Source organism: Quercus lobata, chromosome 4 (genome assembly GCF_001633185.2).
Source record: "Quercus lobata isolate SW786 chromosome 4, ValleyOak3.0 Primary Assembly, whole genome shotgun sequence".
Lineage (NCBI taxonomy): Eukaryota > Viridiplantae > Streptophyta > Magnoliopsida > Fagales > Fagaceae > Quercus > Quercus lobata.
In genome coordinates, this window is record NC_044907.1 from 91952999 (window position 1) to 91977890 (window position 24892).

Here is a 24892-nt window from a genome sequence, read left to right on the forward strand (position 1 = left end):
ATATACAACTTACAAATTATAAAGAGGTAATTTAAATATTCATTTATGTGCTTATTGAAGCCCATAATCATATTTATTGTGACATCAATTTGTAGGACAAAATGGGCTCTTGTTCTTTTTGGGCAAATTAATTAGCTTTATACCCTCTTTCTCAAACTAAGTAGGGAAATACCCTTCTTTTAAAACTCGATTTATGATAAATTGAGTTAGAATTTTTTTTAAGCCCTATAGTGGCGTTTTAATGAGCCTATAGTGACGTTTTTTAACTCGACTTCAATGAAATCGAGTTATAGGCAATTTTTTTACCTATAACTCGATTTCATTGAGATCGAGTTAAAAAACGTCACTATAGGTCTTTAAAAACGTCACTGCTCCTTAAAACTCTACTATAGGGCCTAACTCGATTTATCATAAATCGAGTTTTAAAAGAGAGGCATTTTCCTACTTAGTTTGGGAAATGGGGTATAAAGCTAATTAATTTGCCCAAAAAGGATAGAAGCCCATTTTGTCCTCAATTTGTATGTTTGATGTGGTACAACTTGTAATACTTTTCGAGAGTGTTTGGTTTGCCGTAATGTTACATTGCATTATAATATTACGTTATTGTAATCTTATATTAATGTAATTTCAATACAAAAATACAGTATTACATTATTTAGGAAGATGGTGAGATTAAAATGATGTGATATATTTTGTAATTTTAAATTGTAGAAATGGTAGAAAAAATAAAATAAACAAAAAATCTTAATGTCACATTATCATATTGTGCATCATATTAATGACACATCACAGTGAACTAAACACCGTCTTTAACATTTTTTGCCAAAACATTATTAAAGCACTTTTTGGGCCGGCAATCAAGGTCATGGCCCCTGGCATAATGACATATGTAAATAACAAATATATACTTATGCCATCTCCATCCTTATCTCTTTCTTGCATCGATTAAAAATAATAATAAAAAATAAAATAAAAACTCCTCAATGTCTCTTAATGAAAGAAATATGGGGACGCTCCTTATGGCTATACTAAGGCCACTTTCTTCTTTCTTACTCTTGCTTTCTAATCTTTTTCTTCCTTTTCTTATGACTTCACTTGCTCCTCTTCTTTTTCTTCTCCTTCATCGATGCCATTATCATTATGGCATCCAAAGTTCTGCTTTACTCCAATTCAAGAATTCATTTTTACTTCTCCATGACAAATCAACTTCATTTCATTGTGATTTTTTTCAGAAAAATTTCATTTTTAATTCTATTTCATGGAATTTAATCATATGCCAAGATAGATTCCTGGATAAATGGTACAAATTGTTGTCCACGGAATAGGGTCACTTGTGATAAATGTGACCATCGTGTCATTGCACTCCCAAAAAAAAAAAAAAAAAATACAATATGTATAAAATAAATAAATTATAACTAGTTATGTATAGAAAATATTAAATTATATGTATAAATAATTTAAATAATATATATATGCACACAAATTTGGGATCAGGGTGAGAAAAACTTGTCCCTGTCCTATTATCTCTTTGGGGTGGAAAAAAATTGTGCAAGACATGATAGGCTAGGCGGGGCAAGATGTTAATTCCAAGTTCCAACCCTAATCCAAGTGCACACTAAATGAAATAATTTGAAACTAAATTGGTTTTAAAAAATACCATTGAATATGACCGGTGGCCTTCATATTAAATTTAAATTTTAAAATGTTTTTTTTTTTTTTTACATTTTCGTGAAAGAAAATTAATTTTTTCTTCTTACGGTCAGATACAGAAAAAAAGAAAAAAAGAAAAAAAGAAAAAAAACAAATATGTTGTTTCCAAGTTAATTTATCTAAGTTCCACTTGTATATTCCCTTTTTCTTTTATTACTTACTGACATATTTTGTTCCAGTGGCAAAATTTGCAACGGTCACTGTATTGACCAAAAGGCTTAGGTTTAAATTGAAATAGATTTAAAACTTTAGGGTTTAATTAGAATTTGTAAAACTATAAAGTTTAATTTGGAATATCCCTTAAAAGTGTAGAGTTGATTTATATATAACTTGCGAAAGTACACGGTTTAATACTGAACGTCATTCTTAACGTGGCAAGGGAGAGAGAATAAAAAAACGCTGATAAAGATATTTTAAAATGTATACTTTGCTTCAACAAAAAAAAAAAAAAAAATGTACACTTTGCTTCATCAAAAAGAAAATGTATACTTTGCTTAGAAAATTTGTAAAGCAATGTGCGCGTCAAATAATATCTTTGCCACTCCTATCCAAAACTACTACAAAAGAAACCGGGAACATTCACAAGCGCACTTGCTAAACACTTTCTGTTTCTTTCTTGTGTTGTTCAATCCAACTCTACTTTCATTCTCCATTAGCTATGGCTGATGCAATACTCATTGAACTCTTCAAGGAGGTGGGTTCATTCGTTTTTCAGGTTGCTAAGCAAGAGATCGAGTCGCTAGTTGGCTTTGATGAAGAAGTCCAAAAGCTTCAAGGCAATCTCAGAATGATCAAGGCAAAGCTGGACGATGCTGAGGAAAGACATGCTGTGAAGCAGCGTACTGAGAAGCTTTGGTTAGAGCAGCTCCAAAATCAGTACTATGAGATGGATGACATCTTGGACACCTGGAACACTGCAAGGATCAGAGCAGAGATTGAGAAAGAAGAAGGAAAACCAGCTGATACTAACGCTTCTGCTGTTGTCAAGAAGAAGGTATGCTCCTTCATCCCATCTCCATCATGTTGTTTTAACCTTCCTCTGCGTCATGATGTTGGTCACAAGATAAGAAAACTGAATGAAAAGTTAGATATGGTTTTCAAAGACAAAGCAACCTATGGGATTGACTTTAATAGGCAACCTGATGTAGTTGAGAGACCAACAACTACGTCCTTTGTGGATGTGTCCCAAATAATTGGCCGTGATATTTATAGGGATTATCTACTAAAAAACCTGTTAGGTGAGGGTAGTCAAGAAGAAACAAATTCTTATTGTGTCATTTCCTTAGTGGGTTTGGGCGGTATTGGAAAAACAGCTCTTGCCCAATTAGCCTACAATCATCCTGATGTGCAAGCCCATTTTCAAAAAAGAATGTGGATTTGTGTTTCTGATCCATTCGATCAGTGCAATGTTGCCAAAGCAATCATTAAGGAGGTTGACCCTAGACATGAACCCCTCAATGATACTAAATTGCAAACTCTCTTGTGTAAAATTCAAGATTTGATTAAGGACAAGAAGTATTTTCTTGTCTTAGATGATGTGTGGACTGAAGACTTCCAAAAATGGGAGCCTTTCAAAATTGCTCTAAAAAGTGATGTTCATGGTAGTAGAATTCTAGTAACCACACGTAAACAAAGAGCTGCAGAGGTGATGGGGAGTGTCCTCACAATAAATTTGAAGGTATTGTCTGATGAAGATTGCTGGTCGATTTTTAGTAAAATAGCATTTTCTAATGAGGAGCAACTAAAGTATCTAGAAGATCTTGGTAGAAAACTAGCAATTAAGTGTAAAGGTTTACCATTGGCTGCAAAGACTCTAGGTAGCCTAATGCAAAACAAGAGAAGTAGAGAACAATGGAATAAGATTTTGGATAGTCATATGTGGGAATTAGAAGATATTGAAAAAGGCCTTTTGGCACCATTGTTATTGAGTTATTATGAACTACCCTCAACAATGAGACGTTGTTTCTCATATTGTGCTGTCTTTGCAAAAGATTATCGCTTTTCTAGAGATCAATTGGTCCTCCAGTGGATAGCTCAAGGATATATCGAGTCAAAGGCAAATATGGAGTTGGAAGACATAGCGGAAGAATATTTTGAAAAGTTAGCCATGCACTCTTTCTTCCAAGATTTTTGGCCTGATGAAGTTAATGATGACAAGATAAAAAGTTGCAAAATGCATGATATAGTGCATGACTTTGCCCAATTTATGTCCAAAAATGAATCCTTCGTAATTGACAGTGATAAGAAGCTGGAGACAGATTGTCAAATTGCTCGTCATTTACACTTAGAAATTTCTAAAGAAATGCAACACCTTGAATCCATCTATCATGCAAAATGTCTACGCACTCTCTTTCTTCTTTCGCATGACATGGATTATGAGTTTGAGATGCTCCTATCAAACTCATTCCATCATTTTAAATGTTTACGAACATTAATTTTGGATTGTCCAATTAAGAAACTTCCAGATGCCGTGGAAAATTTGATACATTTAAGGTGTCTCTTTATATCTGAGAATGTTAAAATAGTAAAATTGCCTGAAACCTTTTGCAATCTATGTAATTTACAGACTTTGAAAATTGAGAATCACGGTTGTTTCAAGAAATTACCACAAGGGATGAGTAAGCAAATTAATTTAAGACATCTTATATTTAATGATGATATTTATTCGAACCTTGTGGTATTTCCAAAAGGGATTGGGAAATTAATTGGTCTTAGAACATTAAGTGAATTCAACATAGGTGATAAGAATGATAGAGAAGGATGTAAACTTGGAGAGTTAAAAAATTTGAATCAACTTCGAGGGACTCTTAAAATATATGGGATGGGAAATGTGGTAAATGTGGATGAGGCTCATAATGCACAATTGAAAGATAAAATACATCTCCGTGGATTGGTGCTAATGTTTGAAGGACTAGGTTTCGACGAAGGTGAAGAAAGAATGGAGAATGACGTAAGAGTATTGACTGCCTTAGGGCTACCACCAAACTTGCAATGTTTAACAATTTGGCACTACCAGGGCAACACAATTTATCCTACTTTGCCTTCTTTGGGGCAGTTGCCATTCCTTGAAGTATTAGATATACAAGGGCTTGATAATGTGAAGAAGGTGGGAGATGAATTTCTGGGAATAGAAGATTCCAAAAACAAGAAAGACTACGGCATCATATTCCCAAACCTGAAATCTCTCGAATTTGGGGAGATGAACAACTGGGAAGAATGGATTGGAATGGAAGTAACGGGAGAAGAAGAAGAAGAAAATGATAATGGTATTGTTACAAATCCGATTATAATAAAAATAATGCCACGTCTTCAGACCTTGACAATTTATTTCTGCAACAAGCTAAAGTCTCTGCCGAACTACTTGCTTACTGCTCCATTATTGAAGGAATTGAGGATTTCTGGTTCACGGCTTCTTCAAGAACGTTACCAAAGAGGGACCAGAGAGAACTGGCACAAGATTTCTCATATCTCTAACATCATGTTTGATTGGAAGTCGGTGCAAAGAAACGGTGAAGCCCAGTTTGATTCAGAGGTAACTCTGCTTCCTTTCTTCTTCTTCCTTTATTTTTTTTTTCATTCCAAATATATCAATTAAATATAAATATATGGATCAGATTGTGAAAACAGTCCGGAAGTTTAGTTTACTCCAACCCTCCTCCACTCAATGCCAACTTCTACGCATGCATTTTTTATTTATTTATTAAATATATCAATTTAATCTATAAATATATGGGTTTTGATTAAATTTTATATTTCTTGTTAATTTTTTAGTTTAATATTATATGGGGTCGTCGTGGGTTTTGTCGATTTTCGGTATTTTAAACTAAACCTAATAGAAATCACTCTCACTCTCACTCTCTCAGATTCACAACATTCCGAAACAGCGTCTTCAACGACATTTTAGGCGGAGCACTCCGAAACAGAATCGTCAACGTCGTTTTGTGAGACATACACATAATTGGATGTTATTTACTATTTCAATCACAAAATCATGCATTTTTTTGGGTTACTCATATGCTTTTATTTTGGACATGCATGTAGAGCACAAATCAACAAAATGAATTTGGATCAGAAATCAGTGACAAAGATGATGTTGGGGCTGCCTCGGCTGAGTGTGTGGTGGATGAACTAGTGGAAGTAGACAATGATCAGGGTCTGGAGATCTGTGATGCAGACAGATAATAAGAGCAAGGTGTTGAACTTGAAGTGGACAAGATTTTTGTTGTAGTCGTTAAAACTATAGTAACTTTTTATTGATTGGTTTTATTGAATTTTTGTGTGTGCGCGTGTGATCAAGCTTTAGGCACATGTAAAATTTGTTTGAATGAATGATGGTGAGAGAGAAGAAGGATATCAAGCCTCTGTTGTAAATCACATTACACACTGCCACCAAACATTCTATCTCCTATGCCCACTATTTGCAAATCTAAAATACATTTTCTTCTTTCTAGGTATTCATAACCGTTAATGACCATAAACTGATTTTTTTTTTTTAAATTTTGGTCGTGATCCTTTTTGGTCTAATATGTTAATGGTTATAAGTAAGAGTGTTCTGATTTTTTGGGCATGTAATTCCACATTAACTGGTATCCAGTAAGTGTTATGCCTATATTTGATTCTTCTTATTCATTTATGTCTTAATATGATATATCAATATGGATCTTGCGGATTACATTGACTTCGGGTATTTGGACTAATCTGACATAACTCATTATATTTTGTTCTTTTGGGCATGTAGCTGGTGGACGACCGAAATTGAGGACCTGGTTTTTTTAGTAATCACCGTGAGAGAGAAAAGGACATTAAAAGTCTCTTTTGTGGATGTTTGAGGGTGGCTTTAGCTCTCTCTCTTTTGCTTCATGCCTCTGAATCAAAACAAATAAACCCTCCCTCCAACCATCTCCATTGCGACACTCTTCAGGTATTTGATCTTCATATCTTAATGACAACATCAAGATGATCATGGCCGTGAAGTGAAATTAAATGGTGGAAGAGCTTGGCATAAAGATGATCTTAATGACAACATCAAGTCCCTAAAATACTGTTTTTGTTGCAGTTAAAAAATATACAAGTGATTGAATCTTAAACCCATTCAAACACGATGAATTTTTGAAACTTAATAGTTGTCAATTCAATTTTTTAATGAAAATTTTGTACAGGTGAAGTGAATGTTGGTTCTTTTTGAATTAATCTCTTGTTGTTGTGATTTTGTTGGTAAAACTAAGTGCTTTTTTTCACATATTAATGAACAGAATGATTATCCCAAATCTGTTTAATAAAACAATCCTATCACAGTTTTTTTGTGCCTAACTGCAATGAACTTATGAGATTGTCTATAACACTGGCTAGTACTCAAATTTTATATCACATAATGCCCTGCTAGTTTATAAAATCTTTAACACTACATGGGAATGATATATTGGTGTTTTTGACTAGAGAAGATTTTGAACTTGTAGGGAAGGTTTTGATGGAGTATGGGAATGGGATTTGCCCATTACAAGCCTGCCCTGTATTGAGCAGCAAGCAGACTGTTTGAACTAGTCTAAAAAGGTTAAGAAAAGATGTGTTGGCCAAGGATGAAGCAGAAAGTCAGAAACCTCTTTGGCTATTAATGGTACTATAAAGTTTGTTCTTAAGTATTTAAATCTTTCAGTTGTAACTTCTTCCACTGTTCTCTTTGGCATTGTATACTTTTAAGTTATTCCACAGTTCTATTTGGCCTCGTATACTTATAAGTTATATTGAACAAATGTCAAGAATCCTTAATTGACCATCATTCGTCTGTCCAGGGTGTTACATGGGGCACAACCATCTGGCAACTAAGAATCTAGTCAATTAGATTTCTCATTAATGGTCTTATATCTTTCCAGCACATTTTTCTTCCATTAATATGTGAGAACTTAAATTAGCTTCACCTAAATCTTGTGGCTAAATTAAATTCATGCTGGATTTATAGCATTTTATGCTAATTTTGATTAGGACTTGTGCCTGAAGGAGAGTGGAGGATTTGGAAATAAGCTACTGTAGGATGTGAGTCTGTATATCTCAAAAATCGAGGTATGGATGTTAGGGTGTATTCTCTCACTTCGGTGCTAAATGAGTTGTTTGTCATGCTTGGCAATTGTGAGTGATCACCTTTGAAAGTTAGTAGAGGAAGAACTTGAAGAGCAGTATTTGTGTAGTAACTAATTCAACTTTAAGGCTTGGCTTTGCAGTTGGCATTATGCATGCCTGTAAGTACTAATTTCTAATCTTTTCATGTTTGGTCATCAATGACTGGTTATCAAGTTTATCATTATAGGGACAGGTTGTGGTTTCAAATGTAATAGAAAATTTTGTTTTTACATGTGCGTGCTTTTGTTAAATTTCAATTTTCTGATCATTAATCACCTAAGTTAATATTGCAGGTGAAGGAAGTGCTGGAGTGTTAATAATGTTCGATCAGCCAGCGGTATATGAATGCTTTTGTTCATCATCCCTTGGTGATTCTCCTCACAGCTCTGGAGGCTTTTAGCTATATGATGGCATGTGAAATGACAATATCAATTGGTGCATCTGGTGCACTTTTTGTACTATTGGGAGCCATGGTTTGTAAGATTTTCACTAATTGGACAATCTATGCAAAGAAGGTAGCATTTTTGTTTTGCTCTTTATTGCCTAGTAACAATGACAGTCCGATACTCAAAGCTAAGGTTTTATCAGATTAACCTTCATGGGCAAAACAATTTATGCTAATTGGATGATGCCGTGTACCACATTGAAAACGCTTCAACTTATTATGTGCAAAAATTTAGAGCATTTGCCTTCTTTGGGGCAGTTGCCATTCCTTGAAGTATTGAGCATATCGCTCTTTAATTTGAATAGGGTGGGAGATGAATTTCTGGGAATAGAAGATTCCAAAAACAAGGACCATGACATCATATTCCCAAACCTGAAATCTCTCCAATTTGTGTATTTGAGAAACTGGGAAGAATGGATTGGGATGGGAGGAACAGGAGAAGAAGAAGAAGAAAATGATAATGGTATTGTTACTATTCCGATAATAATAAAAATAATGCCACGTCTTCAGTCCTTGAAAATTTTTTACTGCTACAATCTAAAGCTTCTGCCAGACTACTTGTGTACTGCTCCATTATTGAAGGAATTGGAGATTTTTGGATCCCTACTTCTTGAAGAAAGTTACAAAACAGGGACGGGAGAGAACTCGCCCAGGATTTCTCACATCCCAAACATCATATTGGGTTGGGTGTATGTGCAAATAGACGGTGAACCCCAGAATTGATTCAGACAGTCATTCAGAGGTAACTCTCCTACCTTTCTTCCTTCTTCTTTTATTTTATTTTTGCATTACAAATATATCAATTAAATATAAATATATGGATTGGATTGTGAAAAAAGTCTTGATGATTAGTTTACTCCAACTCTCCTTCACTCGATGCCAACTTCTACGCATGCATTTTTTTATTTATTAAATATATCAATTTAATATATAAATATATGGGTTTTGATTAAATTTTATATTTCTTGTTCATTTTTTGGTTTAATATTATGTGGGTTGTTGTGGGTTTTGTTGATTTTCGGTATTTTAAATTAAATCTAACATAACTCGTTACTCATATACTTTTCTTTTGGACATGCATGTAGACTGATGATAGTCAACACAATGAATTTGGACTAGAAATCAATGACAAAGATGATGTAGAAGAAGTTAATGAGGAAGTTGGGGCTGACTCAGCTGAGTTTGTGTGGATGAACAAGTGGAAGTAGGCAATGATGATGGAGATCTGTGAAGTAGACAGTACATATTATGAGATTGGATAATAATAGCAAGGTGTTGAAGTGGACAAAATTTTTTAAGACCGCAAAGGAGGAGGTAAGTAATAATTATAGAGTCATTCAGCAAAAAAGAAAAAAGAAAAATACTAATGATGTAGTTGTTAAAACTATAGTAACATTTATTGATTGGTGTTATTGAATTTTTGTGTGCGCGTGTGTGATCGTGCTTTAGCCACTCATAAAATTTGTTTGAATGATGATGGTGAGAGAGAAGAAGGATATCAAGCCTCTGTTATAAATCACATACACACTCCCACCCAACATTCTATCTCCTATGCCCATTATTTGCAAATCTAAAATACATTTTCTTCTTTCAAGGTAATCTCCACAAACTGAATTTTGTTTGGTTGTGACCCTTTCTGGTCTAATATGTTATTTGTTTTGAATAAGTCCTTTGATTTTCAGGCATGTAATTCCACATTAACTAGTAACCAGTAAGTGTTATGACTATATTTGATTCTTCTTATTCATTTATGTTTTAATATTATATCAATATGGGTCCGGTGAGTTTTATTGATTTTGGTTGTTAGACTTAATTTGACATAACTCATTATATTATGTTCTTTTGGTCATGTAGCTGGAGGATGACAGAAATTGAGGACTTGGTTTTTTGAATAATCACTATGAGAGAGAGGAGGAATTTAAAAGCCTCTTTTGTGGATGTTTGAGGGTGGCTTTGGCTCACTCTTTTGTTTCATTTCTTCACTCTTGCCTCTGAATCAAAACAAATAAACCCTCACTCCCACCATCTCCATTTCCACACTCTTCGGGTTTGTGTTTTTTACTTATTCCAGATCCTCTTGTTGTAATTGATCTGATCCTAATTTCAAGTCCATGTTTTCATCACACCCAGCATATTACTTGATCATGGCAGTGAAGTGAAATTAAATGGTGGAAGAGCTTGGCATAAAGATGATCTTCATATATTAATGACAACATCCAATCCCTCCAATACTGTTTCTGTTGCAGTTGAAAAATATGTAAATGATTGAATCTTAAACCCATTCAAACGTGATGAATTTTTGAATCTTAGTAGTTGTCAATTCAATTTTTTAATGAAAACTAGGACATACAAGTGAGGTGAATGTTGATTCTTTTTTAATTAATCTCATATTCTTGTGATAACGTTTGACTAGTTTTGATGAAATTTCTCGGTTTGGTTGGTAAAACAAAGTGCTTATTTTCACATATGAGTGAATAGAGTGAACAACCCAAATTTTTTCAGCAAAATAATCCTATCACTGTTTCTTTGTGCCTAACTGCAATGAAATTTTGAGATTTTTTATAACACCTTGTTAGTACTCAAATTCTATAACACTTAATGCCCTGCTAGTTTATAATATCTTTAGCACTACAAGGGGATGATAAATATTTTACCAGAGAAGATGTTGCACTTGTAGGGAAGGTTTTGATGGAGTATGCAAGTGTGATTTTTCTGGGTTGGTGATTTGCCCATTACAAGCCAGCCTACCCATTAAGCAGCAAGCAGACTGTTTGAACCTTGTCCAAAAAGGTTGAAAAGAGATGTGTTGGCCAAGGATGAAGCAGAAAGTAAGAAACCCAATTGGCTATTAATGGTACTATAAAGTTAGTTCTTTAATATTAAATCTTTCAATTGTAACATCTTTCATTGCTCTCTATGGCCTTGTATACTTATATGTTATATCTGAACAAATGTCAGGACTCCGTAAATGACCACCATTGGTCAATCCAGGGTGCTACATGGGGCACAACCATCTGGCAGTTCAGAACCTAGTCAATTAATATTCTCATTAATGGTCTTATATCTTTCCGACACATTTCTCTTCCATTAATAAGTCTTAATCAAATCAGCCAATTTATAAAGAGAAGTTAAATTATCTTCACCTAAATCAAGATTGATAGCATTGTATGCTAATTGTGATAAGGACTTGTGCTTGATTCCCGTGTCATCCTTTTACCTTGAAAGAGATGGTCTAGAATTTGGAAATAAGCTACTTGAGGATGTGAGTCTATATCTCAAAAATCAAGATATGGATTCTAGGGCGTATTCTCTTGCTTCAGTGTTAAATGTGTTGTTTGTCAAACCTAGCAATTGTGAGTAGATCACCTTTGAAAGTTAGTAGAGAACTTGAAGAGGAGTATTTGTGTGGTAACTAATTCAACTTTAAGGCCAAACTTTGCAGTTGGCATTATGCATACCTGTAAGTACTTCTTTCTAATCTTTTCATATTTGATCATCAATGACTGGTTATAAGGTTTATCATTATAGGGACAGGTTATGGTTTCAAATGCGATAGAAACATTTGTTTTTACAAGTGCTTGCTTTTGTTAAATTTCAATTTTCTGATCATTAATCACCTAAGTTAATATTGCAGGTGAAAGAAGTGCTAGAGTGTTAATAATGCTCAATCAGCCGGTGGTCTATGAAAGCTTTTATTCATCATCCCTTGGTGATTCTCCTAACAGCTCTGGAGGCTTTTGGCTATATGATGACATGTGAAATTAAAATGTGTATTGCTGCATCTGGTGCACCTTTTGTACTATTGGGAGCCATGGTTTCTAAGCTTTTCACTAATCGGACAATCTATGCAAATAAGGTAACATTTCTTTTTGCTCTTTATGTCTTTGGCTAGTAACAGTGACAGTCCGAGACTCAAAGCTAAGGTCTTATCAGATTAACCTAAACTTATATACTCTTAATTTGTGAGAATAGGTCTTGACTCCTATATGTTGTGTGCAGCACTTGTAACGCTCATGCTCATTATAGCCATAAATTTGCCCCTCAGATTTCTACCTCATGTGGACAATTCAGCTCAAATTGAAGGATTCCAGTCAGGATTTCCCCTTGGCTTGGATATGTAAGCCACAAATAAATTCCTCCAAGATATGAAATGAAGCAGAAATCCAAGCACAAATGCTATCAATACCTTTTATAGCATTACTGCTTTACTCCTCTAAATTCTTGGGTAATTAACTTGAACTTTCTCTGCATTCTCAACTTCTAGTTTAAGTATCTACCATGGAAATGTGATCCAACCTTGACTAAGCTTATTCTTTTCTTTTGTTTTATCTACCCAGAAGAAATTGGCAGATATGCATATGGATGTATTGAGCTATTTAATGGTCAGAAGCCATATTGCTGTATATTCTGCCCTTCTAGAGCATCAATCAGTTGAATGATTATGTCAGTCTATTTGCCTATTCTTCAAGCTTTGCAAGTATAACAAAACTACTCTTGTATGGATGTGCACTGTGACAAAGGATCTTGGCAGTTTACGCCTCCCATTGTCGGCTTTTGAAGCTAGCCAGCTTGCAGATTGTGCAGCCACTTCTTTTATGCTCATCACTTGGGTACCTAAGCAAGAGATTTGGAAACTAAGAAATCATAAAGTGCATAATAGAGGTTCTGTCGGTATTCTGATGGCAGGCAAGCATATTCAAGCCTAATCTATGGAGTTTCAGTCCTTAATGTCTGTTGAGAACAGTAAAGTAACAAGCTTAGCCCACTTGTCCTGGGAATCTCCTTGAGTGATCAAGATCGATATTGATGCAGCAGTCTCGGACTCAGTCACCACCTTGGCTGTCTTGGCTCGAGACTCTGATGGTAAGGTTATGAAGGTTTGAACTAAATTGCATGGAAGTGCTCCCCTCTCCAAGCTGAAGCGCTGTTCAGATTGCTACTAGCAAGCTACAGAGCTGTCATTTTTTAGGGTGACTCTAAAGTTTGTTTTGAGCCCTTAATTTCCAGAGACCTCCCATCTGATTGATCCATAAGTAACATCATTTGTAATATTATTAGTATCTCCGAGTCTTGTCTTTGTTTTAGTTTTCGTTGGGTTATGCAGGTATGCAACTTTGTGGCTCATACAGCAGCAAAGCTTGCTATATGCTCCAACATGTCTTTTTATTTCAATAACGATAATCTGCCTGTAGAACTTGTTTCTGCTTGTAAGGTAGACTATCCTCTTGTTTCCCTTGTTTAATGTTAAGAGAAGATTATCAAAAAAAAAAAAAAAAAAGTCCTGGGTACCTAAACATTAGTATTGCACAACTGCATTGTACAAAGCGAAGTACTGAAGTGGTAAACACAATCAAAATATATAAAGGAAAATCCAATTAGGGATTGTACATTTTATTTACATTTTTTATGCCTTTATCATAGTACTCATTTGCATCATTTTCATTCCTAAGATCCATTGTATTTCTACAAAACTTAATGCAAGACAAGCTGTGACATTGATCTACAGCTGTATATGTAAGCACACCCTGAACGTGTGTTAATGGTCTCTTTTAGATTTCTACAACCTATTGCTTCCATGCTCTAGAAACCTTAAGATCCTAAATATTTTCAATCTGATTGCTAAGTAGGGAATAATACACATTTTATAGCTCATTCAGAGTCCACACAACACAGGCTTAATTAATGCAATAATCTTCTAAAATCTTCTAATCAAAAGTAAGAGTTGACATAAGAACATAACCATTAGTAGAGAAAGTTAGTTACAAATGAAACTAATAGTAGTATAGAATATGGTTAAAATTATTTAAGTAGGCTTTGACTAGTGATGTTATAGTTAATCACAGGCTAGAAAATAGCAATGCAGGATTTGGGGTTCTATATGTATATATTTAAATTGTTCTTTTAAACCCAACGTGAAATTCCATGCTTAACTGATTGTATAATTGAAGATAAGGTCACTCCACAAGAATGGATGTCTCTGTTAAGAAGTTTGTATGAGTTAATTGGGTTTAAATTATTGTTTTTTCATATCTAACTTGTCAAAATATATAGTATTTTAACTTTGGATCAGTTTATGTTTCCCTTAATATTGATATCTTTTGTACACTGCACCAACCCTTATAAAACGATTCCCATCCCCCCACTGACTAATACCTGCCTTGAAGACATATCTGTTCCTAATGCTTCATCTATTAGTTTGTTCATTAAGATGAAGTGCTCCAAAATTAGGTACTTCAGGTGCAGTTATAATCTGGGCATTCCACATGAATACTTGTGAATCCGTTTGTAGAACTTCAAAAGAAATTAATATCTGAGTATCTTAACATGTGTTAGATTTTTAGACCCGGTTGGTTGATTTTAATCAAATCAACCCAATTTAATTTATTAATCAATTATGATCTTGGATGCAGGTTTGATTAACTAGTGCGCATAACCAATATTGGAATATATGCCATGTCGCAATACCATTGTTTTTTTGTTGTAGTGGGTCTTGATTTGATATTTATTATTTTATTTTGATTTATAAGGAATTAACACCTCACCAATTATGAAAATATTGTGACATTAACAAGATGTCACAACATTTTGACAATACCTTTTATTTTTAGTTGTAGTTGATCCCGTTCTTTTTATTTTTTTATTTGTTATATTTTGATCTATAAGAAACTAACACCTTAGAAGTTATGAAAACTTTGTGACATTAACAAGATGTCACAATGTTTTGAAAACACATTTTACTTTTAGTTGTGGTTGGTCCCAATCTTTTTTTTATTTTTTAAAATTTTATTTTGAACTATAAAGAAGTGACATCTTAATAATTGTGAAAATATCAGGACAATTTATAATGTAAGTAACTAAGTATAACATAGTCTTAGCGCATAGAAATATATTTTTAAAAAGAGGCTAGCTCAAGCAAAATTGGTGAGTTTTGCCTCACCAAATTGACCAAACGAAATGTGTAATGTAGATAGAGCTATTTACTGTTTTTATATAGTTAGTACTTAGTAGAAATAAACTAATATTTAAACTAAAGAAAACAAAACCTGAACTAACCACACTCCAATGGACGTGTAACTTCAACTAGCCCAAAAACTTATAAAAGTCCACCATTCTAGGCAAAAGGGCAATAGAAAACCCTATTTATAGGAGGCAAATATTAGAGATACAAACTTTTTTGCAAAGTTTTTTACATATTGGTGAGTGGTTATTGATAAATATGTTGTAAAATAATTTATGATTATAGCGTTACTTATTAACGGAAGCATATTTTTTGTTTGTGAAGATTCCTTTAACCAATGCAAAAGATCTGTAGAGGAGGAAGTAAAAGATCCGTAGAGAAGGAAATGAGCAGAAGGCAAAACTCACCTACACATATTATTGCAACCTTAATTCTCCATCTTAGGCAAACATATTAGGCCGTAACACTTGAACAAGTCCTTGATTACTCCCTTACTAACCTTTCATACTATCTCTAACTTACTATTTATTATTAGCATAAATGCATGCATGTGTGGTTTTTCTTTGCTCTTTATGCTGTTTTCATTTTTATTTTTTAGAGTTTGAACTGTTCTGGTATCTCTCTTTCCTGTTAAGAATTTGCAAGTTTCAAAAGTAAAAAAGTTTCTATGCATTGCACATGTTCTATCAATTTATCATTATTCATTAGACGACTAGTCAATGGATAGTTTAAAATGAGTCCATTTTCAAATTCATAGAATCTATTTCTCACACATTGGGACCAAAGACTTGTGGCGTGCCAATTGAGCAAAACACAAATGAGTCATGCAGCTGAGCAATGATAAAGATTTTACAAACCCACAAACGTTGTGTTTGGGATTTGAGAAAAAGTTAATTTATTTTACTTTTTAGCTTGACAAGCGCCCCTTCTCTTCTAAGCCCCCAAGCCCATATTAGTGTTAGGCCCACCAATCATTAGACCCCCTCCAATTAAGCCATTCAAACCCAACTCTCTTAAGCCCACATAAATAACCCATTAACCCATGCACTTAGGCCCAAAACACCACACACACACACTAACCCACCAATGCACCAGCCCCATTTAGCCCATTTAAATCTCAAACCCAAGTGTTCATTTAGACTCATGCAAAATAAACCCACATCACACTAGGCTCAATCCGAAAATACATCAAATAAGCCCACTCACATAAAAACCTAAAACAAATAAACTTAAGCCCAGACACATTTTAAACCCAATTCCAGTGGTATCTTCTTGGCTATATAAGCTCATTGGGTTGCAGGGTGGTACAACAGGCGGGATATGTTTCTTTGACAATATTTTTCCTGTCAGATGATGATCTTCACCATTTAACCTTGGGGCATTTCTTCCTTATACAGTTTCATGCACCTGCACAAGAATACGTCGATGTTTTCTCAGTAATCCAATTAGCCTATCTTCAATTCCAACCTCAACCAAAATAAGCTTAATCCGGATGTTAAACAAGCAATCCTGGGACATATAACTAAGAAAGTTCTTCCAGCAATACGAAATCTGTCCAATAAAAGCTGCAAGTACCATCTCATTGCATCAGATTTTGTGGCAATTAGAAGCTACTATAACATACAAAGCAAATAATGTGAAAGCCTCTAGCATACTTTTGAAATGCATGAAACTGCCATAATCTGAATTAGAGCTTCTAATTAATTTCTTTATGTATTTATATGTTTAATAATTTCTTATAGTATGTAGACATAAAATGTGGCAGGGAAGTTACTCGTTCTGATTTAAATTGCAGCAGGACCTTTTTTTCCTTTTGGGCAATACAACCATTGTCTTTGCAATCATCTAACCCCATTAGTCCAAGATTCCAAACTAACCCAAACTAAGCAAGTACTTAAGAAATTAGGAACAAATAATAAGAATTGAAATCCAACAAAACCAGAAGGGATTAGAAGATGAAAACCATGGAGAAAAGTCCAAATAAAATAAATGCCGAAGAAACCCAACAAGTATTCATACCAAAAACAAAAGCTGAAGAAAATGGGTCTTTTTCCAAGTTGATTCACACCCAAGCTCAGCATTTTAAAAAAGGGGGAAAAATTAAGGACTTAATTGCATGAGTTAAGCCTATCAATTTCAACTCCCATTTACATATATTGTTAGAGTATGTTAGAATAGAGAGGTTTTTCAGAATTGAGACAGAGGAAGAGAGCATAAGCAAATATTTTCATGGTTCAGCTTGACAGCCTACTCCTATAATGGAAAGCCTTTCACTACCTACATCTTTATTGTGTTAACTTGTAGTTTACAAAGAATTTAACAAAAGGTATAAATAGGAATACATTACGTCCATTATGAACACCTTAAAATCATGGTAGCTAGTGGTATTGCAAAATTATAGTAATCTTCAGAATTATGATCTACTCTATTTATGATATTAGCCAAATTGTATTCGAACATATATGTCTTCAACTCATTACATCAAACACAGAAATATCATTCAATGAAAAGAAATCCCAAGAAAAACAAATGGGATAACGATGATGCATTGGGCTATGAGACCAAAAAAAAAAAAAACACACCTTTAACGGACAGTGGTTCTGCCACTGCTTTATGTTTTTGATTTAGGCAGAGACAACACTGCTAGCGACCACATGAGGAGCCACTGACCATGAATGAGAGATTGAAGAGTGAGAAACCACTGGCGACTGGTGAGTGCACGTATGGAGGGAATGAGGCCGATATACTCAACAAAAAAAATACAATGGTTGATTTGCATTAAATTTCTGTCAAAAAAAAAAAAAAAAAAAAAAAAAAGTTAACAAGAATTTGGCACAAATAACTAAAAAAAATTACAATCAAACAAGTAAATGATATATATATGGTTGATTTACATTAAATTTCCTTTTACCTTTTTCCCAATATAAGTTTATCAAAAGTGCAACTAAAATTTTTACAAGGTGGCAAAATGAAAATGGCATAGTAAGCTTCCACACTTGCACGTTTAAGAATCTAGTAACAGCAATGACATTTTGACCAAAAAAAAACTATGGCTGTCCTGTAAACAATCTTGTGGACAGGGAAGATTCATTTGTATCATGGGCAAACTTCTCAGACCAAAAATAAAAATCAAGGTTACCACAGGCCTAATAGGAAACTACAGAGTCTATGTATTAAGGGCTGCACTTAACGTAAACTATAAAGTTTAAATTGAAAAAAAAAAAAAAGTATATGTATGCCAAAGAAATGAATATATATATAGCAACAAACATGACCACCAATCCCAGGCCACCATCATTAGAATCCTTGCAATCAGAGTTACCAACTTACCATGAGCTATACATTCTCTATCCTTCAATCCTCAAAAGCTGTCCAACAAAAGCTGCAAGTATCAAATTGCATCATATTTTGTGACATTTAGAACTTAGAAACTACCATAACATACAAAACAAATAATGTGAAAGCCTCTAGCATGCCTTCAACATGCATGAACTGGCCATAATCTGAATAGGAGTCTGAGTTTCTAATTTATTCATCTGTTTAATGATTGTTATGGTAAATAGACATAAAATTTAGCAGGGCAGTTACACTTTAGGATTCAAATTGCAGCAGGACCTTTGTTTTTTAAAGCCAAGTTTTCAAACTAACCCAAACTAAGCAAACTGCTTCAACAATTAAAGAAGGAAAAAAAATTGAAATCCAACAAAACCAAAGATGAAATATCATGGATAAAAATCCAAAAATAAACATAAAAGCTGAAGAAACACAATAAATATTCATAGCAAAAACAAAAGCTGAAGAAAATGGGTCTCTTTCCAAATTGACTCACTCCCAAGTAAAGCAAAAAAGAAAAAGAAAAACACATTTCAAAAAAAGAACATACCATTTCAGAAAAAGAAGTAGACTAAACAGAGAAAGCTCAAATAAAAAAGCCAAACTTCATTAAAACAATTTATACTGAAACATCTTCACAAGCACCTTGTAGGCAATCTGTCAAAAACAAAATTGCATGATTTAAGCCTATCAATTCCAATCCTATATTGTTAGAATATGTTTAACTAGAATGAAACTAGTAATGGGGCATTTCTTATGAAACTAATAATGGTAATGAAATTTTGACAAAAAACTCACATATCATCGGGGTCCTGTAAAAAATCTTGTGGACAAGGAAGAATGGAAGATTCATTTGCATCATGTCCTACTTTCTCTGACAAAAGAAATCAAGGTTACCACAGGCCCAATAGGAAGTTAACACCCATCAACTAAGCTTTTAGCAGCACTGTGAGATACCATTTTTAAGCTTGTTTCCAACTTTGTACCAATCCTGGAAGGCCATATGTGAAACAAAAGGAAGATATATTTAGAGTGTAGAAGCTGTCAGCCTATATATCAAGGGCTGCACTAAAGTAAATTTTGAAGGCAAAATTGAAAATAAAAAAGACTTGTAAGAAAGAGAGACGATGTTTACATGTACCTAGGAGCAAAATAATTGGAAACTCCCAGAGCTACAATGAGCCAAACATCCTTTTATCTTTGAATCCTCTTTGAGTGTGGTACATCATTAGAGCTGCCTTCACCACTAGGCCCAGCCCCATTGTAGTTATCACAAATTCGCTTAATTTTGCTACCTTCTTTTACCACCATTGAATTGTCAAAATCATGTTGAGCATCTAAACCCTCATAAGGACTGATGCTGCAGCTTTTGCTGTGGGGAGCCATCATTTCTCTGATATCTTCAATGTCTTGCTCGTATACCATTCGAAATCCACATTTCTTAACCTCTAAGCATGGGTTGTCACAATCTTCAAATCTAACTTCCATCTGAATGATCTTATTCTCTTCAATTTGACTCAAAACTGCTCTAGCATTCTCATCAAAACATTCAGGGTGAAAATAGAGCAGCCAAAGGTGATGTGATCCAATCCGAGCAAACTTATAGCTAAAAATTGCAGATTCCTCTACACTTACATGTTTATTGACTTCAATATAGCAACGAAGAAAACATAATTCCATGGAACAATTTTTTCTTGAATGAAGAAAGTGGCAAGAAAAAACAGCACACGCAGCCATTCCCATCCACTTGTTACACAAATGAGAAGGCACAACCTGTGCAATCGCCATCGTCCCTACATTCTGAGGTTTAAACCATCTTGGAATTTCACTACCAGGAATAACAATACTGAGGGTAGCCACAGAATGTCTTTCGGGTTCCTCATAGATTCCCTAGACATAAACAAAGAATGATGTTTAGAGTTTAGCCAGATAGAAATGCATACAGAGAGTGAGAGAGAGAGAGAGAGAGACACCTGAGTATCTCTTGTTAGCATTCCAAAAAACATGTCACTCCAGCCTTGATTGCCAGCCAATTTGGAGCAATTGAAGAGATAAAGCGGTGGCTGGCGTAATTTGTCTAATATTAATCTATTTGGTATTGTTTCCAATGAGTTACAATCTGCTACACCAACAAGTGAAGTGCTAGATGGAAGCTGTGGCAATGAACGAAGCCTCTTGCAATCATTCAAATCAATAGTATTCAATTTAGATAATTGAATGATGCTTTCAGGAAGGCACTCAAAATTATTTCCCCCTAGATATAAACCATCTAAAGAGGATAAGAAACCTAACGTACTAGGGATTGATTGAAGATGGCAGTCTCTCAGATCCAATACCGATAAAAACTCCGGACTTCGAAATATGAGTTTTGGGATTGTGGAAAGCTGATTCTCAGAGATTGATTGAAGATTGCCGTCTCTCAAATCCAATAGATCTGAAGAACAATTTCTTTCAAGTGATGGGCTTAAGGAAAGCTGCTTCCATATTTCAGGTGATGGGCTTAAAGGCCACTCAACAAGATTTTTACAATCACTTAAATTCAATTGTGCCTCTTTGGATATATGCTGATCACCCAATTCAAAGACAAGTCCTTCAATTGCTTCACATTCCTATTAATAAAGAAAAAAGGGATGAGTAAGTCACATAATATATGATTTTTAGAGTTGTTTAGATATTAACTTTGTCAAAATAAGGTACATGCTCAAGTTCTCTGAATGTTCTCTTACCATATTTTTCTTCAACGCATTGTGACTGTCGTTATATGGCAAAAATTTGCTCCACTTTTGAGGTTCTTGACGAACTATGTCTTTACCCATTATTTGCAATAGCTCATGCATATAAAATGTATTTTCACAATGTTTCAAGAGAGACTTTTCAATGAGAACCCTTAATCCAATTTTAGGATAAAGGCCAAGACGATCCAGTACTTTTACTACATAATCTTTGTCCTTCATATTAAAGAAATATGCTATATAAAGAAATATTCCTTTCTCATTTTCCTGAAGTCCATCAAAACTTATTTGAAGTATTTTCATAATATCTTTTTCGGGAAATTTTTTGAGCCTATCTAATACACTTTCCCATTCCTCCTTTCTTCTATTGTACAAAAAAGAACCCAAAACATCAATGGCTAAAGGAAGGCCTTTAGCATAATTTACAAAATGTTTGGACATCTCTAGATAATTTTTGACAGGATGATCTTTATTAAAAGCCTTCAAACTAAACAAACGTAGAGCGTCATCATCATCTAATTCTGGAGCCTCATATATATCATATACTTTATGTCTTATCAACAAATGCTCATCTCTTGTTGTTATGATAACTCTACTGCCTTGACCAAACCAATTTGGCTTCCCAGCTAAATTTTCTAACTGTTTAAATTGGTTTACATCATCAAGAACAAGAAGAACCCTTTTATGACATAACCTATTCTTGATCATATGAACTCCATCATCAACATCTCTTATATTCACATTTTCCTCCATCAAAATATCACAAATAAGTTTTTGCTGTAATGGAAGTAAACCAAAATTTTCAGATACTTCTCTAATATTAGTGATAAAACAACCACCTTCAAATTCACTAAAAACTTTCCAATAAATTGCTTTAGCAAGAGTTGTTTTACCAATTCCTCCCATCCCCAAAATCCCAATAATGCGAACATCATTCGATCCTATAGCTAAAAGCGACATCAGTTCCTTCAATTGAGAATCTACTCCCACTAAGCCTTTGGTATCTCTTGGAAATGCATAACTCAATTTTTGTGATATCATTTTCACAATATCTTGGATAAATTCTGACTCAGGCCTACAAATAAGAAAGACAGTTAAGCAGTGTGACCATCCAATATATCCTCATCCAATAAGTAAATGCAATAATTTCTACAAAAGAATAATTTTTAAAATGATCATGTCAGCCATTAAATTGTATGGAGATAGCACTGTCAAAGGACAAGTACACAAACATAAATGGATGCATTTGTCATGCTAAATGCATTAGAATCACATCCTAACTACTAGATGCAAAATAAATCTCGTATAGGTCCATACAGACGGTTATTTGATATGTTCAATCGAAATTATGTTGTTAACAGGAATTACCTATCTTTTAACGACCATCCAGAGAGATTGGCGACGTCTTCCAAAGCTACTCTCCACATGTGAACTTTCTCTATATTCTCTTGAAAACGTATTTCATGTTCATCAAATGCTTGTGCATAAGTTCCAGTCTGTTTCCGTACCACGGATGGATCCACATCATAAAAAATGGGTAGAACTATTCGCCCCATCTTTTCTCTACATTCCATGATTTTCACAAGTTCATCCAAACACCATGTCGAGGATGCATAGTTTTTAGAAAGAATAACAATAGCAAACAATGATTCTTCTATTGCTTTTGAAAGCTCAGGTGAAATAGGTTTTCCTTTCTCCAGTTTTTTATCATCTCTGAAGGCGAAGACACCCTTCTGCTTCAAAGTAGCGAATAAATGGTCTGTAAAACTCTTGCGAGTATCCTCACCTCTAAAACTTAGAAATACATGGTAGTTCCACTGATGGCTAGATGAAGCAGAAGAAGACGGGTTTCTTGTATCCATGAAAGCAAATCAATCTAAGCTTACAAGTAAACCTTGAAAGTTGAATCACACAATATAGAATTAATGATACTGGTAAAAAATTTCATTCAATTAAATTTTAAGTAAAAATTAATAAATAAGGAGTAAAAGGAAGCGATTTAGAAATAAAAGAGAGAGATGCGTAGTGACAAGTGAAAACTTACAGATTATGGAGAAATGCAATGGTGTCCGTGAAGCTCCTATCGTGTAATTGCTGGTTCCAAAGGAATGTGCAACGTTTTGTGCAGAGAGTGAGGAATTTTTTTTTAAAATAACAATAAATATTAAAAAATTTAGTTAATTGTCATATTTCAAAACAATTTTGAAAAATAACATCTCGAGTATCTAAAACTCGAGTTCCAGATGGAACTCGAGTTTTTAAGTCTCGATATGGAGAAAAAAAATCGCGCTGAAAATCGAGTTTTAAAGACTCAATTTCCATAAATTGCAAAAAACGCCGCTATATGGTTTTAAAACGTCACTATAGGAATTAAAAACGCCACTATAGGGCACCCTAAACCTGGTACTTACAAAATTTTTTTGCAAGAAAACGCCACTATAGGGCTTTAAAACGTCACTGTAAGGCTTAAAAACGCCACTATAGGTGAAATTTTTTGCATAAAACTCAAGTCTTAAAGACTTGAGATCTACGTGGGATTTTCCCACTCAGAACGCGAGTCTTTAGCACTCGAGTTCTAATATGGATCTCGAGTTTTAAAAACTCGAGATGCTACTTTTCTAAATTCTTTCATACCGTTCCTAACTTACTATTTTGAATCACCCTCTGAATCTATTTTGCACAAAACCTCGAGAGTGAGAGAGAGAGAGAGAGTCTTCCATTGTTTTAGTCAAGTCAAGAACGTGTAGTTTTTTTTTTTGATTTTAAGAACGTGTAGTTCTAAAGTGTCTTTAGAATAAAGTAAATATCTTCGAACTTAAACATATCAAACTCCATGTTGTTTTGTTTTCCACATTTTCTGATCACGCGGACTGAAGGTGGGATCCACGCGATGATTCCTGCAGCTAGTGCAAAGGCAAAGCTAAATAAAATGCAAATGTGAGCAAAATGAAAGTGAAATGTGACCATTTCTATAGTTTTTTTTTTTTACTTTGCTCATCTAATTTAAACAAATGTATGCTTTTATTTTTTTTAAAGAATTTATAAATATTTTTCACATAAAATAAATAAATAGAGTAATTTCTATTTTGTTGATAAATAAGGATTCGAACTCAAAATTAAGTATGACTTTGGTGATTGTTTACTTGTTTTATTTCGAGGGTATTTTCTGTGAAGTTTTCTCGAACCTTCTTGTATAAGTTTATTATAAATAGTCTATTTTAATTGTAATGATTATATAGAATCTTTAATTATAAAATTTTAATATAAATCTAATTTTTATGAGTTCATTAACAATGACCATTCTATTTAATTAACTGAAATAACATGATTTTAACTATTATTCAGTCAATAATTATTAGCATAGATTTCTAAAAGGCTAAAAAAATTTAGTTGTTGTGTTTACTATATAAGAAAAGCATAAGTTAATCAAATAAGTGAATAAATTCAACCTTATTTGAAAAGAAAATGATAGATTTCTCAGCTTTAGCTCAACATTTTATTTATTTTTTAGAAGAAACTTTAGCTCAGCATGATTGCACATTAAGGGTGTGTTTGGATATCGTTTATTTTGCTAAAAACTGAAAGCTAAAAACACTATAG

General features: G+C 33.9%; 2 protein-coding genes and 2 long non-coding RNA genes across 6 annotated transcripts; 3 read left to right on the plus strand and 1 right to left on the minus strand.

The window, feature by feature from the left end:
• Positions 1-2368: 2368 nt before the first annotated feature.
• LOC115986159 (putative disease resistance protein RGA3) lies at positions 2369-5892 on the plus strand. Its single transcript, XM_031109012.1, has 2 exons — positions 2369-5242; positions 5752-5892. The coding sequence occupies exons 1-2, from the start codon at positions 2369-2371 to the stop codon at positions 5890-5892; spliced, it is 3015 nt and encodes a 1004-aa protein (XP_030964872.1).
• A 377-nt stretch (positions 5893-6269) lies between these two features.
• LOC115987925 lies at positions 6270-9436 on the plus strand. 3 transcript variants are annotated; one of them, XR_004091253.1, is made up of 5 exons: positions 6270-6631; positions 7167-7324; positions 7690-7943; positions 8118-9011; positions 9355-9436. It is a non-coding gene; the product is annotated as an uncharacterized LOC115987925 (long non-coding RNA). The 3 variants fall into 3 exon arrangements; XR_004091251.1 differs by lacking the exon at positions 6270-6631 and having other exon boundaries at positions 7058-7324; XR_004091252.1 differs by lacking the exons at positions 6270-6631; positions 7690-7943 and having other exon boundaries at positions 7058-7324.
• Positions 9437-11651: 2215 nt separating this feature from the next.
• Positions 11652-13547, plus strand: LOC115987927. Its single transcript, XR_004091254.1, has 4 exons — positions 11652-11729; positions 11904-12125; positions 12242-12494; positions 12607-13547. It is a non-coding gene; the product is annotated as an uncharacterized LOC115987927 (long non-coding RNA).
• Positions 13548-21434: 7887 nt separating this feature from the next.
• Positions 21435-23154, minus strand: LOC115986160 (TMV resistance protein N-like). Its single transcript, XM_031109013.1, has 3 exons — positions 22661-23154; positions 21488-22367; positions 21435-21446 (listed from the first exon to the last, which is right to left on the minus strand). The coding sequence occupies exons 1-3, from the start codon at positions 23152-23154 to the stop codon at positions 21435-21437; spliced, it is 1386 nt and encodes a 461-aa protein (XP_030964873.1).
• Between the last annotated feature and the right edge of the window lie 1738 nt (positions 23155-24892).